The following is a 17780-nucleotide window of genomic DNA, read 5'->3' as shown; positions in this document are numbered from 1 at the left end:
TGCCACTGTCTCTAAACAGGCCCTCTCCTTCACGAGCATGTCCTTGGGACTTTTCATGGAATCTTCTGGAAAGGGAATGGGGACAGAGGCGGGCCCACTGGGGTCTGGCTTGGGGAAGTGGCCCCCCTGTGTCCCAGAGCTTTTCGTGCTTTTTCCCACCTTTCCCTGGCGCGACCCCTCCGAAGTCAGGAGCCCAGGGGCCGGGGGGAGAGCCTGGCTTGCCTGGCCCTGAGGGTCGGAGCCAGCCGCTGGGGCCTTTTGTAAGCCTTTAGGAAAGGAAATGAAGTTACTTCATCTTTGGACTTTTAAATACTATCAGGATACTTCTCTTTTCCCTTTCTGAACAGGGGAAATGTTATAAAAGCATCTTTGTTATTTGTTTGCATCCCTTTCCCACACTGATGTTTTAAAGATTAGGGGAGGGGGAAAAAACCCTATACTTTTTGTACAAAAACACGTAAAAGATCTTAAAAAAAAAAAGTGTCTGCCTCATCATTTGTGTCAAAGACCTTGGGAGGACAGAGATCCTGGAACGGAGTAATGCAACGGAGGCCAATTTTCTTCCTTTTACTGAGGAGGAAAAAAATATTTAATATTTGTGTAGTATAAGGACTGGGGCCTGCGGCGGGTGTGACTCCGGGCAGCAGCCCCAGGCACTCCTGTTTATAAAGCTATAGGACGCGCGGAGCTGGAGGGGAACAGAAGGGGGGGGGACCAACAGATGAGTGAGGGGGGGCGGGGGACGCAGGAAGGACGATGAGGACCACGTGGTGCAAACAGTCCCTGCAGGAGTGGGACGGTCCTGGCGACTGGCCCTGGGAACAGGAGACCCGGTTCCTCGAGTGACGACGGGGACATGGGCCACAGCGACAGCCAGACAGTCCGGGGTGGGTGGGTGGGTGGCGGGGGGAGGCTGGGGGGCCGGGGGCGCGCGCCAGGTTCTGCTTCCGGGTCACGCGAGCTGGGAGGCGCCCGGGCCTGACTCGGCGCCAGGATAAGGCTGGGCAGTCCTCGGTCTCCTGGACTGCCTGGGGTGGTCGAGACTGGCCGGTCTTGAGGACGGCGAGAGTTGCCGAGGTTTGAGAAAACAGAGTAGAACCCAGAGAAAAAAGGTCACAGCTGCCACCGTGGAGCACCAGCGTCCGACTCTTGGACTTGGTCAGCTTCCCCGTCTCGGGAACCCGCTCGCCGGGAGACGGGGCGTCCCGGGGACGGCCGGCCGGGACCCGGGGCTAGCCCGGACGGCGGGGGGTCGGCCCGGGGCGGGTGGGGGGCCGGGCCAGAGCACCTCCTTAGGTCTCCTTCAGGACGTTGATCTTGGCGCAGATCTTGAGGGCCGGGCCCAGCTTGATGTTCATGGCACTCATGAGATGCTCTTCCTTCAGGAGCAGCAGGGCCTGTCCGTCAATCTCCTGGGAGCGGAACTCCTCTGCGATCTCTTGGCACCCTAGGAGGCAGTGGGGAGGCGGGTGAGGGCGACGCATGGGAAACACGGAGCCCCAGAAGGGGCCAAGGCCAGAGCCAGAGGGGCTGGAGCGACAGCACAGCAGGGAGGGCGTTTGCCTTGCACGCGGCCGACCCGGGTTCCATTCCCAGCATCTCATATAGTCCCCTGAGCACCGCCAGGAGTAATTCCTGAGTGCAGAGCCAGGAGTTAACCCCTGAGCATCGCCGGGTGTGACGCAAAAAGGGAAAAAAAAAAGGACAGAGCCAGAGCACAGCGGCTCCGGCATCTGCCGTGCAGGCGAACTCCCCAGGTTCAAGCCCTGGCACCCCACACGGCCCACCGAGCCAGGACTGAGCCCTGAGTACCAGCAAGCGTGGCCCGGTAAGCTAGCACAGGCCAATCCGGAAGCGCTGAGCACTGCCAGGTGTGTCCCCCCCAACCAAACAGCCCTCGCACGGGTCACTCCCGCAGTGCCAGTCGACCCTTCTGCAGGAAGAGGAAGGTCAGCACTGGTGACCTTTAGAAGCCAAAGGCTCAGGGGCTGGGGCACCTGCGTCCCGTGATGGCCGGCTCCCTCTCCCCAGCACCTTGGGATGCTGCCGGGACAACCAAGCAGAAAATAGGAGAAGTGAATTGAAGTCATAGCAGCTGGCTAGTGAAAAGAGACAATCAAATTGTTGAAAGAACCGAGTTACTCAACCACAGGGGAAAAAAAGAAACATTCGAATGAGGAGAGGGGAAAGGAAGGTGCGGATATAGCAACATGTTTTCTACATTGTGGGGGGCCTTGCTGACATTCTTGGTGAGAGGGCCCCGAGTTCAGAGAGCCAGGGTAAAGTGACTGCCTTTTCTGCCCATTTTGTTTTCTTTTTTTTCTTTTTGGGTCACACCAGACCATGCTCAGGGGTCACTCCTGGCTCATGCACTCAGGAATTACTCCTGGCGGTGCTCGGGGGACCATATGGGATGCTGGGATTCGAACCCGGGTTGGCCGCGTGCAGGACAAACTCCCTACCCGCTGTGCTATCACTCCAGCCCCATTCTGCCCATTTTTAAAAAAAAGTTTAGGGGAAGGAAACAAAAGCCAAGAATCTAGAGTTCGGCTGTTGGCGTGCGTGCAGCCAATCCAGTTCAGTCCTGGAACCGCATGTGGCTCCTTGAGCACCGCCAGGAGCAACTGCAGAGCACAGAGCCAGAAAGAAGCCTAGAGCACGGCCATTACTGACCCTGACCCCGACCCCCCGCCCCCGCCGGCCCCAATGAAGTTTTAGATGAAAGTCCCAATTTAAGGCCAGAAAGTTAGCACAGCAGGGAAAGCATTTGCCATCCATGCACAGATGACCCTGGTTCAATTCTCCGGCAGTCCTGAGCACTGACAGGAGGGAGTCCCGAGCACAGAGCCGGGAGTCAGCCCTGAGCACCACTGACACGGCCCCCAAACCAAACAAAAAAATAAGAATAACGGCTCCTACTTAGAAAAGCGTGGGGCGACCTCAACCACTACTCCACCTCCATGAAATTCGTCTGTCACAATCACACACAAACCAAACCCCAGGCCACTCCCGGTGTCATTTTCACTTGACACCAAGGAAGGGCGCCTCCCCGTTTCACTGCATCTTCCTTGTCCACATACAAAATGAAATCCAGGATATTCCAGTTCGAAATTTAACGAGCTGGGGGCTGGAGCGATAGCACAGCGGGCAGGGCGTTTGCCTTGCACGCGGCCGATCCGGGTTCAATTCCCAGCATTCCATAGGGTTCCCCCGAGCACCGCCAGGAGTCATTGCTGAGTGCAGAGCCAGGAGGAACCCCTGTGCATCGACGGGGTTGACCCAAAGAAAGCAAAAAGAATAAAGAAATTTAACGAGCTGCTTAAAGCACACACGTCCTCAGGAAAGACTTCCCCCAGCTCCTCTCCCGGCGAGCAGCCTGCTGGGGCCGGGGGCTGGTGCTACACGCTAAACCCGCCCCCCTTTGATCCCTGAGCACCACCAGGTGTGGGCTCCCCACCCCCTCCCCAAACCCCCCCACACTGAGCGCTGAGTGGCTCGGGAGCGGCCCCGAGGCAGAGCAGCACCCTGCGGGCATGAGGCCGGGCACTCGGGCCCCGACATCACCCCCAGGCTCCAGCAGTGCCGTTGGGGGACGGGCAGGGGGGGACCCTAAATGTGGTCTCTGACGCACCACCCAAGCCACCGCTGCAATCACAGGGGGCTGCGGGAGGTGCGAGAGATGGAACTGTGACAGGTGGCGACTCAACCGCTACGGTGCTGACAGGGCCACAATCAAGTCACGGGCGTTCTCAGCAAGAGTAGAACCCGCGCCGCGTCAACAGAGTCTCGACTGCCCCGAAGTCGGTGACGCCGCGCTGCAAACGCCCAGCCGGGGTCTGCCACGGGGCCTCAACTGACCCAAGAGGACAGTGCAGGTCGTGGGGGGGGGCAGCACTGGGCAGGAGGCCGGGTGCGAGGCCTGGCGGCACACAGTCCTCCACGCACGGGCCCAAAGGCGCCCTGAGCACCCCCGGCCCCAGGGGGCGTGACCCCGAAAGCCAGCCAGCCAGCCAGCAGGCTGTGCAGGGCCGCCCCTCCGCCCCGGGTCACCTTGCAGGGAAGCGATGAACTCGTACACCTCCTCGACGCTCCAGCGGCTGGGATTGCTGGACAGGAACACGGGGTTGATGCCGTGCAGCTCGGGCGTGGGGGGCGCCGTGGCGGGGTTGCCCAGCTCCCGCTCCCCGTGCCCGGCCCGCACGGACAGGGGCCCCGGCGACGTTGGGGAGAGGGCTTCGTCGTAGCTGGAGTTGTCCGAGCCCCGGCTGGAGTCCTCCTGCGCCTAGGGGAGGAGCGCGCAGAAGCGAGAAGTCAAGGCGCGCCCCCTCCCCCCACCTCCCCGGTGCCCTCCCCTTCCCTCCAGGGAGAGGAGGGAAAAAAACGGGCCCTGGCGCAACCAAACAATCAGCTCTATGAGGATCCGCTTGGCATGTGTCAAGGCCCCGAGTCACTCATCAGCTCGCAAATGCTTCCCAGACACCGAGCTCTCGTGGGCAAACTCCCCTGCCACCACCAGCGGGCCGGGGGAGCCCTCTTCTGCCGTCCAGCGGACGGACTGATGGACCGTGGCCAGTTGGCAGGAGAGGGAAGACAAGGCTGGACCACGCTCTCCAGGCTGGCCCCACTCTCCCCCTGGCCCAGACACGGCCCCGTGGGGGACAAGGGACGGAAAGCGCCTGGTTTACGCGCAGCAGCTGGCTCTGGGGCTGGGGAGAAGCCTCCGAGCCCGGGACCCCGTACTCCGCACTGCAGTGACCCCTGAGCACTGAGCCCAGAAGAGCCTCCAAACCAAAGGACAAATAAGTTCATAAACTTAAACCCCCTGGGGCTGGAGCGACAGCAGAGCGGGGAGGGCATTTGCCTTGCACGCAGCCCACCCGGGTTCGATTCCCAGCATCCCGCAGGGTCCCCCGAGCACTGCCAGGAGTCATTCCTGAGTGCAGAGCCAGGTGGAACCCCTGAACATCACCGGGTGTGACCCAAAAAGAAAAAACAAACAAACAAACACATACTTAAAACCCCCAGAGCACTAGTACAGCAGGTAAGGCATTTGCCCTGCATGGGGTCAACCCGGACTCAACCCCCACTTGCTCCCCCAGAGCCAGGAGGAACCCCCCTGAGCATCGCCGGGTGTGACCCCCAAACCCACCAGCCGGACCCTAACCGCGGGCAGCCGGCCCCGCGGCGGACGCTCACCCGGTGGCGCTTGCCCTGGATCTTGGCACGGGCGATGTCCGACGAGCTGCGGCGGGGCCCGCGCCGACGCACGCGGGCGTAATTGGCTTCCTGAAACTCTTTCATTTTTTTCCTCTTCAGCCGGAACTGGTGACTGCAGCTCACGTTATACCTGCGGGTGTAAAGGGGTCGTGCTGGGGCCGCCCACCTGCTTCCCAGGAGGGGGCGTGGCTCCGGGCTGGGGCGTGGCTCCAGGCCGAGGGCGTGGCTCCGGGCCGGGGGCGTGGCTCCGGGCGGGGGGGGGGGGGGCGGGCCCTACCTCTTGGGGGCCCTACCTCTTGGCGCAGGTCATGGAGCAGAAGCGCTTGGAGCCGCGGAACTGCTCGGCGGGCGCGTACTTCCCGCAGTACTCGCACTTGAGGAGGTTGGCCTTCTTGTCTGGCTCTGCAAAGGGCGTTTCTCAGGACCGTCCTCTCCCCAGCATCGGGCCACCCACCCACAGCGGACTCACCCCCAAGGAAGAGATACACCTCCCCGGGATAGCCGGTAGCTAAATCCAAACCCTGAGCCATAAAGACTGGCCCCTCTCGATATCTCTTTTTTTAAGTGCATCACGGTGGGGTACCATTATACACTTACAAACTTTCGTGCTGCTTGTGTTTCAGTCATACAATGATCGAGTGCCCATCCCTCCACCAGTGCCCATTTTCCACCACCAATGGTCCCAGCACCCACCCACCCCCCTCTGTGGCAGGGTATTCCCTTTTGCTCGCTCTCCCCTTTTGGGTATTGTGGTTTGCAGTAGAGGTATTAAGTGGCCATCATGTTCGGTCTATAGCCCACTTTCCTTTTACTTTCTACATTTTGGGGTGGGGCAGGGGATGGGGTCACACCCATCGGTGCCCGGGGGTCCCTCTCAGCCGTGTTCCGGGGAACCTATACAGTGCCGGGGGTCCACAGAGTGGGGTGGCCGCGTGCAAGGCCCTGTAACCCCGACTCTCTTCAAGGTCCTAGTCCCCCAGACTCTGAACTGGACCGCTTCCGTCTCAGATGACAAATTTTGCCCTGAGCAGTCCTTTCAGATTCCCAACCATTTATTTCTGAACAGGAAAAAGGAACTAATGAGCAGAGTCTAGGAAGACGGCTGATCCCTGGCCACAAAGACTCCCGAAAGGGGAAGGGAAACTGTAAAAATAGCCCTTAATACGGACGGCTGGCTCCTGAATAAGAACTGAAAGAACAACGTCCCATTTTAGGTCAGCTTTATATACCCTCTGGGCAAGCGACTCAACAGGCTCCTTTCGCCTGATGAAACGCCTAGCGGCAGGAGGCAGTTACCTGGGTCCGACTCTGGCATGTTAATAAATGGGTTTCTCAAACCCAGCGGCGCTTCTCCTGTGATTCTGTAATTCTGGTCTATAATACATAGATGGGCTTTCTAGAATCCCCACTTGGATGTTCTCTGGGGGCAGCCAGGCGGGCACAGACCCCTGCTGCACCCACAATCCCACCCCCCGCCCCGGGGTCTCTCCCTCCAGACTCACCAGCGGACGGGCTACTTCCACCCAAGGGCCCGGCTGGCTGCTTCTCCTTCAGGCCCGGAGGGAGGCTGGTGGCAAGCGGCTTCTCGGACTCTTTCAGGATCTGAGAGCAGCCCACCTGCCCCCGACACTGGGGTCAGGCGAGCCCACCCTCTTCCCGCCTCTCCCCTGCTCCCCCCCGCCAGGCCCCACCCGCTGGGCTCCGTGGGGCACGGGGTCCTGCCTGCTCCTTCCTAGCTGTCGGAGAACGCTCGGGGAGGAGGTCGGGACACCCGCGTCCTAATCCCAGGGACGCCACTTGGAGGCTGCGGTACCTGGAGGAAGTCCCAAGGCTTCTCTCCCTGTCCTTCTCCACATCCGCGAATGTCTCATCACTCCCGCCTGGAGGGTCCCTTTCTCCCTTTCCCTCGCAGCCCGCCCGGCCTTTTCACTGTCTGTCGCTGAGCTCGCTCGGCCCTCCTCTCCCCTTCCTCCCTCCCCGTCGACAGGTTGACATTGAGGAGTGCCAGCCCAGGCTGTTCTCGGGGTGTCACGTGTGGCGGGGCCTGGCTCACCGGGAAAGGCTCGGCGCCCTCCTGGATGACGAAGCCCTCGATGATGTGCGTGAGGATCTGGGGCTTCACGATGGCCTGGGGGGGCTTGGAGTCGCCCATCTGTCTGGACACCATGGCGAGGGTAGGAGGCGGTGCCGAGGGAGCCGGGGCCATGGCTGCGAGGTCCCCGCCGGGGGGCTTGGCGTTCACGCTGGCGCCGGGGTCCGCTTTCTCTGCAAAGGAGACGGCGGCTCCCTGAGAACTCGCCTCAGCTGTTCTCCCTGGGGTCCTGGCCCCGAGGCAACTCGTTTGTCCTCCCCGGACCAGGCTGCCCCTGGAGTGCGCGTGCATCACTCCCCCCCGACCCCCACGGGGCCCTGGACGGGGACACTCACCTCCGAAGCCACCCCTCTCCTCCAGGATCTTTGGGCTCTCTGCTACTGGGGACACCTTGGCAGGAAGCAGGGACCCCAAGGCGGGGCCGTCGTCTCTCTCCTCCTCCGTCTCGGCCTTGCGCTTCACGGCCAGCGTCTGGGGTTTGCCCTGGGAGTCGGGGAGCCGGGACAAGGGAACACATTGGCAGGCTGAGCAACCGAGAACCGAGAACGCGGCCTCGGGTGTGGGCCTGTCCCCATGTGCAGTCGCCCTACAGCTGCCCCCCCCCCCCGGCACACATAAGTCCTGGTCTCCCCAAGCTCTGCGACATGCCCAGAGGCACAGAGGAAGGCAGGAGGCATCTCAGTGCCCGCCTGCCCTGTGTCCCCCAGAACTGATGCTTCTCCCGGGATGGATGCAGAGAGAGAGCAGGAGTGGGGGTCCCGAGACCTAGCAGGAACCCATCCCGAAGCCCAAGATTTCGAAGCAAACAGGAAAGCGTGAGATCGAGGTCCTCGGGTCCCCACGGCCAGCCCGTTTCACCACCCCCCCCCACGGGCTCCCACAGGCGCCCGAGAGGTCACTCACCGGCAGGTGCATGGACTGCATGTAGAAGGCCGCGGGCACCTGCGCCACCAGCGGCGAGGCGGCGGGCGCCCCGCTCTTGACCACGTGCGTGGTGCCCTGCACCGGGCCCAGGCCCATGCCCGCGGCCAGGGACGGGGGGCACTCCTGCAGCGCCCCAGGCGCCTGGGACACGGGCGGCGAGGCGGCCAGATGGGCCGGGGCGGGCGGGCCCGGGCCGGGCATGCCCCGGGACGCGGGGACGGCGGCGGTGAGCTGGGCCAGGCCCAGCGCCTGGGCCTGCGCGGCCCCGGGCTGCCGCGTGCCCACCACCTGCACGGGGATGTGGGGCGGCGGCAGTGGCGGCGCGGCGGCCAGCTTGGCGGCGCCCAGCTGGGAGGGCTTGAGGGGCGCGAGGGGCGGCTTGGACTGGATGGGGAGCGGGGCCTTGGCGGCGGGGTCGGGCGGCAGCGACAGGGGCGACGACTGCAGCATGGGCTGCACCACCAGCGTCTGTGCCGGCGGCTGGGACGGGGAGGGCGGCAGCGGCGCGCCGGGCGGGACGGCGGGCGGCGGCGGCGCCGAGAGCGCAGGCGCGGGCGCGGGCGCGGGCGGCGGCTGCTGGGGCGGCGCCAGCTGCAGGTGCGTGGCCGTGTGCAGCAGCTGCGACTGGCGGTGCTGGAACTGCTGCTGGTGGTGGATGGCGATCTGCTGCTGGATCACGACCTGCTTCTGCTGCAGGTGGATCTGCTGCTGCTGCTGGATGAGGGAGTGCGGCTGGATCTGCGTGTAGGTGGCTGCGGGCCAGAGGGAGTGGGAGGGGGCGTAAGGGGGCGTGGGCGGGCGGGAACCCGCCCCTCCACCGGCCCCCTCCACCCGCCCCCAAGACGGGCTTCACTGGATTCTCGCATTCCTGCCACTGGGGGGTGGCGGCTGGATGGACAGAGATGGACTTGCCTGGCACACCAGCCAATCCGGGTTCGACCCCCGGCACCCCATGGGGTCCCCCGAGCCCGCGGGGCATGAGCCCTGAGCCCAGAGCCAGGAGGACACCCGAGCACTGCAGGGTTTGACCCCAACACTAACAAAAAATTCTATGACTTGATGTTCAGACCGAAGGACTGGTGGGTTTGGGGAGGGGGGGTCTCCACCTTCTCCATGACCCAGTTCTGCCCTCCCTGCTCCTGGACAGAGTCCGTGTCATGGTCACGCCGGACCCCCCAGCCCCAGGCCCAGCGCCTGGCACCTGGAAACACTTCACAGGAGTCACAGAAGAACAAGCAGCCGCCGCCGAGGCCCAGGCAGGCATCTGTCCACAGGCAACTCTTGGCCGCTAGTTTCACTACCAGTTTGGGGGTCACACCCAGAAGTGCTTGGGGCCAGCCTTGCTCAGGGAACCCAGGGCCACCCCTCCCCCCCACTGAGTACTGAGCATCTTCCCAGCCTTCCACGGCAGCCTCAAGTCACACCAGCAGAGTGTCAGAAGGCGCCAGCTAGAGGCTCGACTTCAGTTCCCTCCTCTGTCAGCAATTTCTACACTTCTACACTCAGCCTGCTGGTGCCGACAACACAAGTGAAAGTGTGACATGAAAATGCTACACATTACACATTAGTAGCAGCCTTTCACTAACTTGTTACAAACTAACTGGCTCTTTGCAACAAAAGTATCCAAATACAGACTCCAGGGCCGGAGGAGCCCCAGTGCCGGTGGTGGAAGCCCCGGATGGAGGGGGGTGGGGGGAGGGGGGAGCTGAGGTGCCCTGCAGTCAGGCCCTGCACAGATTTACCAAGAGAAGGAGGATGGGGGGGTAGGGATACAAACAAGTAAACGGAGCTAGAGGGACCATGGGAAAGGCTGGGCACTGGCCTCTGTGCTTTATATGGGGGAAGGGAGGCCTGATGCAACAAAGTATCCAAATACAGGCTCCAGGGCCGGAGGGGCCCCAGTGCTGCTGGTGGAAGCCCCGATGGAGGGGGGTGGGGCGAGACTCACCCACGGACACCCTCTCCCGGTTTAACTGCAGCCAGCCAGGCACTGGGCACCAAGCGCAGGTGACAAGGGCCCGAGGAAGACGATCGCTTCCAGGGAGGAAGACGCCCTCTGCACGCTGGCTGGCCAGAGCCTGGCCCGGCGGCCGGGCTCCTCTCAGTCCTCCTGGCCCAGTACTAGTCTGATGGCAGTGGCAGGCCAGTGAGACCTCCCACCTCTCGGGATGGAGAGACACCAGGAAGAGGGGCCGGACCGCGGAGCCTGGAACACGATCCTGGAGACGCCAGGCAGGGCCCCGAGACCCCGACCCAGAGCAGGCGCACCGAGGGGCCGTCTGGGCGCGGGCGGCTCACCTGAGCTGATGAGGGTCTGGCTGGGGGCGGGCGTGGCGGTCCGCGTCAGGTTCATGCCCACGTTCTGCTGAGCCGCGCCGTCGGCGTCGGCCTTCTTGGCCGCGGCGCTCTCCGCTTCCGTCTGGCTGCCCTGGCTCACGGTCACCGCCTGCGCCGCGGGCAGGGGCTGCACGACCCCCGTGCCCTTCCTGGGGCAGCTCCCGCCACCGCCCAGGCCGGGCGAGGACAGCTGGCCCAAGCCCCCGGGCGCCTGGCCGCCTCCGCCGGGACCCAGGGGCCCGGGGAGGCTATTCCCGCTGCCGCCACCAGCTTGGCTGAGGTTGAGGGACTGGCCGGAGGCCCCGGGGGACGCCTGAGCCACCGTCAGGGCCTGGCTGGAGGCCTGGGAGAGACTGGAGACCGGGGCGGCCCCGGGCGCGATGGCCTTCTGCGCGGAGCCGGGCATCTGGGGGCCCGGGGCTGAGGCCTGCTGGTTCCGGACCGCCAAGTTCTGCACCTGGCAGAGAAGGAAAGACGGAGACACTGAGGGCAGGAGGGCAGGAGGGCAGGCGGCGTGCCTGGGGTCGCAGTTCTCGGGGACACATGCAGACGCAGCCCCCCGGGGCGTTGGAGGTCTCGGCCCGCCTCGCCTCGGCTCCCACGGCCCCGGCAGCACCCGAGAAAGGCCTCGGCCACCGGGGAGGGACCCCGCGAGCATCTCCCCAGGTCCCCACCAACCAACGCTGTGGTGGCCACCGGTCGCTTGTTCCTGCCCGTTGTCCCTCTCTCCACGCACTCGCCACACACCAAACGCCGACTCCGCCTCAGGCACTGTACCGGGCGCCGGGGAGGCAGGAGCCAGAGACGCCAACCCTGCCCGCAGCCAAGCCACCTGCCCTCAGCCCGTCCGTCAGAGGGCAGAAGCTAAGCAGGGTTGGGCCCAGTCAGTATGGGGGCCGGCGCGGGGGGCGGTGGAGACACAGTCCCTGATATTCATGAGCACTTGCAAGGAGCATAAGAGGAGAGAGTCACCGGCCACCATGGCAGGTGACCAACCACAGGCCCAGGGGTCTGGGAGATGGGGCACGCGGGGACACTGCGGGTCTGGCTGGGCCAGAGAGGGCGCAAGGCCTTGGCCAGGGAGGACCGCGAGCCCGGAGAGGCCTGATCTCAGAGTCCAACAGAGACGTGTCTGGCCGGCCGGCTTGGACCTTCCCAGCACCCAGCAGGGGGAGGCGGGCCTGAGGGAGAAGAGGAAGGAACACCATGCCTCCGTCGGGTCCACCTGGAGGTGTTCATGGGAAGCCGATCCCTTACACCCTGAGGGGAGCGGGGGTGGGGGGGGGGGGGCGACAGGCTGCTCGAAGGCTGTGCACTCATGAGTCCTGGGTTCGAGCCCCGGCACTGCACATCTCCCGGAGCACAGAAACAGAGCTAGGAGCAACCACTGAGGACGGCCGGGCTGTGATGGAAGCACCAATGGACAAACGTTGTGAGCAGAAGCAGGCGTCAGTACGAGCACTGTGGGCGTCAGTACGAGTGGGCGTCAAGTACGAACAGCTGGGTGTCATTTGCTGAAGGGGAACCGTGACACAGACGCTAACCGAGCAACTCCACACAAGACGCGTGCCGTGTGCAACAGGAAGCAACCGGAAGCACAGCAGGCACCAACGGCTTGGCCCGGATGGTCGTTACCAGACGAGAAGGCACTCACACAACACCACAACACAACAGAACGGGAAGGTCCAGGCCAATAAAGCAGAAGGACGGGGTCGGGTAGACAGCACAACGGGCAGGGCGCTGGCCTTGCACGCCACCAGCCCGAGTTCAATGCCCCATTCCCCGAGCACCGCCAAGCATCATCCCTGGGTGCAGAGCCAGGAGTCAGCCCTGAGCATTGCCCCGCGTGGCCCAAATCACACACACACAAAAAAAGTAGTACAACAGCACTGGACAATGTAACAAATTACTTACTCTGTAAACATATGTGTAAGCTGCTAGAAAGCGTTCCTAGCAACGTCTTTAGCACGCAGACCTCAGAGATCGAACTATGAAGTCGGACACCGCATATACCATGACAGAGGGGCTGCGATTTGCTACTGGAAAATCCACAAGGCCAGGAAAGATGCCTCAAGAGACTGAACTTGCTCCCCCCGTCAACAAGATACTCAAGCTGGAGGACTAAGGGGTTAGCCTTTTTTTTTTTTTCTCCCTTCGGTTTTCGGAAAGGTTTGAGGAGATTCCTTGATAAAAAGCACTTCTTCAGGGGGCTGGAGCAATAGCACAGTGGGGAGGGCGTTTGCCTTGCACACGGCCAACCCGGGTTCGATTCCCAGCATCCCATAGGGTCCCCTGAGCACTGCCAGGAGTCATTCCTGAGTGCAGAGCCAGGAGTAATGCCTGTGCATTACTGGGTGTGACCAAAAAAGCGAAAAGAAAAAAGCACTTCTTCAAAAGCTACGCAAATGCAATGGAACTGCATGAAGAGAGACCCCCCCAAAGACAAAGAGACAGCTCAGGGACTCGGGCACATGCATGCAGCCGACGCCTGGTTGGATCCCCTGAGCCACTCAGGGTGCAGCTTCGGAGGCCCCGTCACCACCAGGCTGACCCGGCAGTGGTGCATCCTCGACCCTCAAACCAAACCGCCAGCCGCGTTGGTCAAGGTCTACATAGAGGGGCTTCCCCGTCTCCAAAACCCATAGAGCCGAAGGAAGGACAGGTCTGGAAATCACAGTGACCGTCACCATGTCCCCACGGCCTCACGTGACTCTGAGGACAGGCAGGGGATGGAACCAGGAACTGTTAATGACAGGATCACCAATGACAGAGTGGGTGTAGACAGTGACCCAGCGATGCGACATGGCAGGACCTGAGAGTCAAGCAGGAGGGCTCTTCAGACTTTTGTACCCAGATTCTATACATCAAGTAAAACGAGCAGTCACTGGGGCTGGAGTGATAGTCCAGTGGGGACGGCGTTTGGCTTGCACGCGGCCAACCTAGGTTCGATCTCCGGCATCCCATAGGGGCCCCTGAGCACCGCCAGGAGTAATTCCTGAGTGCATGAGACAGGAGGAACCCCTGAGCATCTCTGGGTGTGGCTCAAAACCCCCCAAATTAAAAAAACTAAAATAGCATTAGCAGCAGGCATTAGTTAGTGGGAAAGTGTCTTCCACTAAAGGCAGCAAAGGGGAAGCCGAGAAGTGGATAGGGTTGAGGTCCAGGCGCCTGCTGGACACTTGCGTGGGCACTTCAGATTCCAAGCAGAGAGAAGAGGCAGTGGCCGAGACAAAAAGCCGCAGGTGGGGCTGGAGCGATAGCACAGCGGGGAGGGCGTTTGCCTTGCACACGGCCGACCCAGGTTCGAATCCCAGCATCCCATAGGGTCCCCCGAGCACCGTCAGGAGTGATTCCTGAATGCAGAGCCAGGAGTGACCTCTGTGCATTGCTGGGTGTGACCCAAAAAGCAAAAAAAAAAAAAAAAGAAGAAGAAGAAGAAGAAGAAGAAGCCGCAGGCGTCAGAGCTGGGCACTCAGCCCTGCCAATGTGCCACATCCCGGACCCTCACCCTGGACCACATGCTGCTTCCCGAGACCAACTGAAAAACAAAAACCGGGCTGGAGCGATAGCACAGCGGGGAGGGCGTTGGCCGTGCATGCAGCCGACCCGGGTTCGATTCCCAACATCCCACAGGGTCCCCCGAGCACCGCCAGGAGTGATTCCTGAGATGCAGAGCCAGGAATGACCCCGTGCATCGCCAAGTGTGACCCAAAAAGGAAAAAAAAATGAAAAAAAATCTTCTTTCTTTCTTTATACCTGAAACTACTCCCACTTCCCCTCACTCCCCACCCCGCAGAGCCGATGAAATCACAACGCTTCCTCGGTACCGGCGGCCCCATCCTTCCCTGGCCCTCCCTGGCCTCGCTCCTGTCACTGCCCTTCTCTCCTGTCCCTCCGGCCTCCCTCCCCTCCAGCCAACAGGCTGGGCACCCACTGCCCGCAGGCCCTGGCTGCTGACCACAGGCCTCTGCGCTCACCGCAGGCCGCCCTTCCACCTCAGCCACGTTGGCGCCGACCCCTCGGCCCCCGAGGTGACTCTCCATCCCCCGCCCTCGGCTGCCGCTCTCTCTGGCTCAGGCCTCACCAGAGGGGCACTGAGACGAGAGCGCCGCCCGCTGGTCCCTTCTCCCTTCCCGTCGTGGCCAGCCCACGACCCTCAACTCCAACGCAGACTGCACACACGCGGCTGAGCCTCGGGAGGGGACGGTTAGGGGCGTCAGCTTTAAAGGCTGTTCCTTCCTTCCACGGGCACCCCCCACCCCCCAAATCCAATGACCGGCTCTACATCTCCGACCCCGCTCAGCTCAGGCCCGTCCACCTGGGTATAAAACGGCCGAGCTACCCACCCGGCAGTACCCCAACCGCCAGCGGGCGCCCTGCGCGCCCACGTTCCCCGGCTCACAGATACACAAACAGACCCCGCCCCCGCCCATTCCCGAGGACCGGAAGTGCCCTCCCACCTGCTCCCGTGTGAACACAAACACCCCTGCCCGCCTTGGCTGTCGGGGTGCTCTCTTCCCCGGGGCTCATCCAGACGGGCCGCAGGTGATAGGACGCACCCCAGGGCTCACCACCACCCAGCCACGCACTCACGCCAAACGCGGCCCTGGGACAAGGGCGCGTGGACAGAGGGGCCCCTGTCCCCGGGGCGCCAGGCACACCCCAGGACACACCGACCACAGGCGTGGTCCCCAAACGCGTCTCCGGGAGACCCAGGCCACAGAAACCCCGTCGCCTCCTCTCAAAACCGGCCTGCTGGGAAAACGGAAATTATTCACAAAACAGAAATCGGCGGACCGAAGACATTCAAGCACTTGGAAGTTAAACAAACATTTGAGATAATTTTCTGATTTAAAGAAAAACAACAGGGAAGGGGCTGGAACGATAGGAGAGCGGGGAGGGCGTTTCCCTTGCACGCGGCCAACCCGAGTTCGATCCCTGGCATCCCACTGGGTCCCCCGAGCGCCGCCAGGAATAATTCCTGAGTGCAGCGCCAGGAGCAACCCCTGAGCACTGCTGGGTGTGACCCAAAATGAAAAAAAAAAATTTGATTTAAAAAAAAAGGGAGGATGGGCTGGAGCGATAGCACAGCGGGTAGGGCGTTTGCCTTGCACGCGGCTGACCCGGGTTCGAATCCCAGCATCCCATATGGTCCCCTGAACACCGCCAGGAGTAATTCCTGAGTGTAGAACCAGGAGTGACCCCTGTGCATCGCCGGGTGTGACCCAAAAAGCGGGAAAAAAAAAAAAGGGAGGAGGAGGAAGTAAAAAGAAGCAGAAGCAGTAAAAATCAATCTCTGGAAAATAAAACAAGTAAATGAGCAACAAATGGCCAGAAAGAACAGAATCAGAGTGTCGAAGTGCAGAAACAAGCGACCCCACAGGAACGGGCGGGGGTGGGGACCCTGGGCCTCGTGGGGGCGGGTGTGGCCAGAGGGAGGGACACAAGCCATCACCGGCAGCCTTGTCCATCTCAGTACGGAGTGGAGAACTGAGCGCCCGAGGGACGTGCAGGGGTAAGGAAGGTGTCCCTGACCACACGCGTAAGAGCCGAGGACGCCAAGGAACACATTTCCCTTCTCATGGAAGGATCCAGAAAGTTCCTTTCCTCTGTTATCTCACCCTCACGATTCTTGACCTCTTTTTTTTCCTTCCCTGCACACACCGGGCCCGAGTTGGGTCTCTGAGGCAACGCGTCCTCCGAGCACCCACCGGAGTGAGCCCTGAGCACAGAGTCAGGAGGATGCATGGAGCACCACCGGGTGTGGCCCCAAATCCAGCCCCACCCAGGTTCCTTTCTTTTGATTTTTTTTTTTTTTTTTTTTTGCTTTTTGGGTCACACCCGGCGATGCACAGGGGTTACTCCTGGCTCTACATTCAGGAATGACCCCTGGCGGTGCTCAGGGGACTATATGGGATGCTGGGAATTGAACCCGGGTCGGCCGCGTGCAAGGCAAACGCCCTACCAACTGTGCTATCACTCCAGCCCCCACCCAGGTTCCTTTCTGTCCCGAGAGCACAGCCCGTGCCCACACGGACTAGGGTTCCTCCTGCTGCCCCGCCCCCTCGCCCTTCCCGTGCTCAGACCCTGCACTGTCCCCCACCTCGGGGTGCTGTTTCTGCCGGGGGCGTCCGCCTCAGCTACACGCAGGGGCACGGGAGGCCGGCCAGGCCGGGGTCCCGGACAGGGCTGCCCCTCGGCGGGCTCTCGTGCCCACCGGCCTCCCTGCACAGCGATGCCCACTGCCTCTCTGCAGTGAGACCACTCGGCTTCCCTCGATGGAGCCGCCACCCGACTCCCCCCTCAGACCGGCTGCGGAGCCTCCTCCATCAGCCTCGCGACGGGACTTTCCTGGGCACCCAGGGGAGTGTCTGAGAGAGAAGTGTGACTGTTCGTACCTCTTGGGTTTTTGTGTTGTTTTTTTTTTTGGGGGGGGGACACACCTGGCAGTGCTCAGGGACCACTCCTGGCAGTGCTCGGGGGAGCCTACGGGCTGCTGGGGATGGAACCCGGGCTGGCGCGTGCAAGGCAAGCATTCTCCCCGTCACTCCAGCCCCTGCTCGCCCTCTTCCGACTCTCCGAGCCATCGGGTGCCAACCCGCACATCGAATCCCCGACTCCCACCCTCTCGACCTGGGCGAACAGACACCCACACAGCAGCTGGGCGCTCGGGTGAGAGACGGACGGGAGGCGTCCTTCTGTCCCATCTGGGTTCTGGGTGGGGGTCACAGGGGCCGAAACCCGGAGCTCCAGCATCCAAGGTTCGTGCTCTCGACCCGGAGCTGCCGCAGCCGGAAGCGGCCTTGAGCCTCGCGATCTCCCTCCGCTTCCCTCACTCCGAGTCACCCCCGAACGCAGGCGCAGGACATGCACGCCCTCGATCCCAGCCCATGTCTGAGCATCGCCGGGTATAGCCTCGAAAGCCCCCCAGGGTACTGGCGGGTGGCCGGGTGGCCCACAGCACAGCAGGTCCCCACGCCTCCACAAGTAGCCCACCGGCCTGGAGAGCAGACAATCATCAGGCGTGGCCCGAGGGCCCCCTGAGCACCAACTCCTGCACCCCCAAGATTCACTGGAGCACTGTCATCCTGTTGTTCATCGATGTGCTCGAGCAGGCACCAGTAACGTCTCCATTGTGAGACTTGTTGTGACTGTGTTTGGCATATCGAATACACCACGGGGAGCTTGCCAGGCTCTGCCGTGCGGGCGG

The 17780-nt window shown here is 62.4% G+C and overlaps 1 protein-coding gene across 4 annotated transcripts in view; it reads right to left on the bottom strand.

The window, feature by feature from the left end:
- Window positions 1-551: 551 nt before the first annotated feature.
- PHC1 (polyhomeotic homolog 1) overlaps window positions 552-17780 on the bottom strand; it is a 29480-nt gene continuing 12251 nt past the window's right edge. For all 4 annotated transcript variants that reach the window (XM_055141449.1, XM_055141447.1, XM_055141448.1 and 1 more), the window contains 9 exons: window positions 10532-11027; window positions 8213-8985; window positions 7645-7792; window positions 7271-7482; window positions 6720-6834; window positions 5511-5619; window positions 5197-5347; window positions 4051-4282; window positions 552-1447 (listed from right to left, as the gene is read on the bottom strand). In XM_055141449.1, the coding sequence (XP_054997424.1) occupies window positions 1293-1447; window positions 4051-4282; window positions 5197-5347; window positions 5511-5619; window positions 6720-6834; window positions 7271-7482; window positions 7645-7792; window positions 8213-8985; window positions 10532-11027 (2391 nt within the window). In that variant the 3' untranslated portion in view covers window positions 552-1292. The remainder of the gene's footprint in view (window positions 1448-4050; window positions 4283-5196; window positions 5348-5510; window positions 5620-6719; window positions 6835-7270; window positions 7483-7644; window positions 7793-8212; window positions 8986-10531; window positions 11028-17780) is intronic.

The sequence above is a fragment of the Sorex araneus genome, chromosome 6 (assembly GCF_027595985.1).
Source record: "Sorex araneus isolate mSorAra2 chromosome 6, mSorAra2.pri, whole genome shotgun sequence".
Classification (NCBI taxonomy): domain Eukaryota; kingdom Metazoa; phylum Chordata; class Mammalia; order Eulipotyphla; family Soricidae; genus Sorex; species Sorex araneus.
Note: the sequence above shows the minus strand (reverse complement) of the source record. Positions and strands in the feature narration are given on the sequence as shown.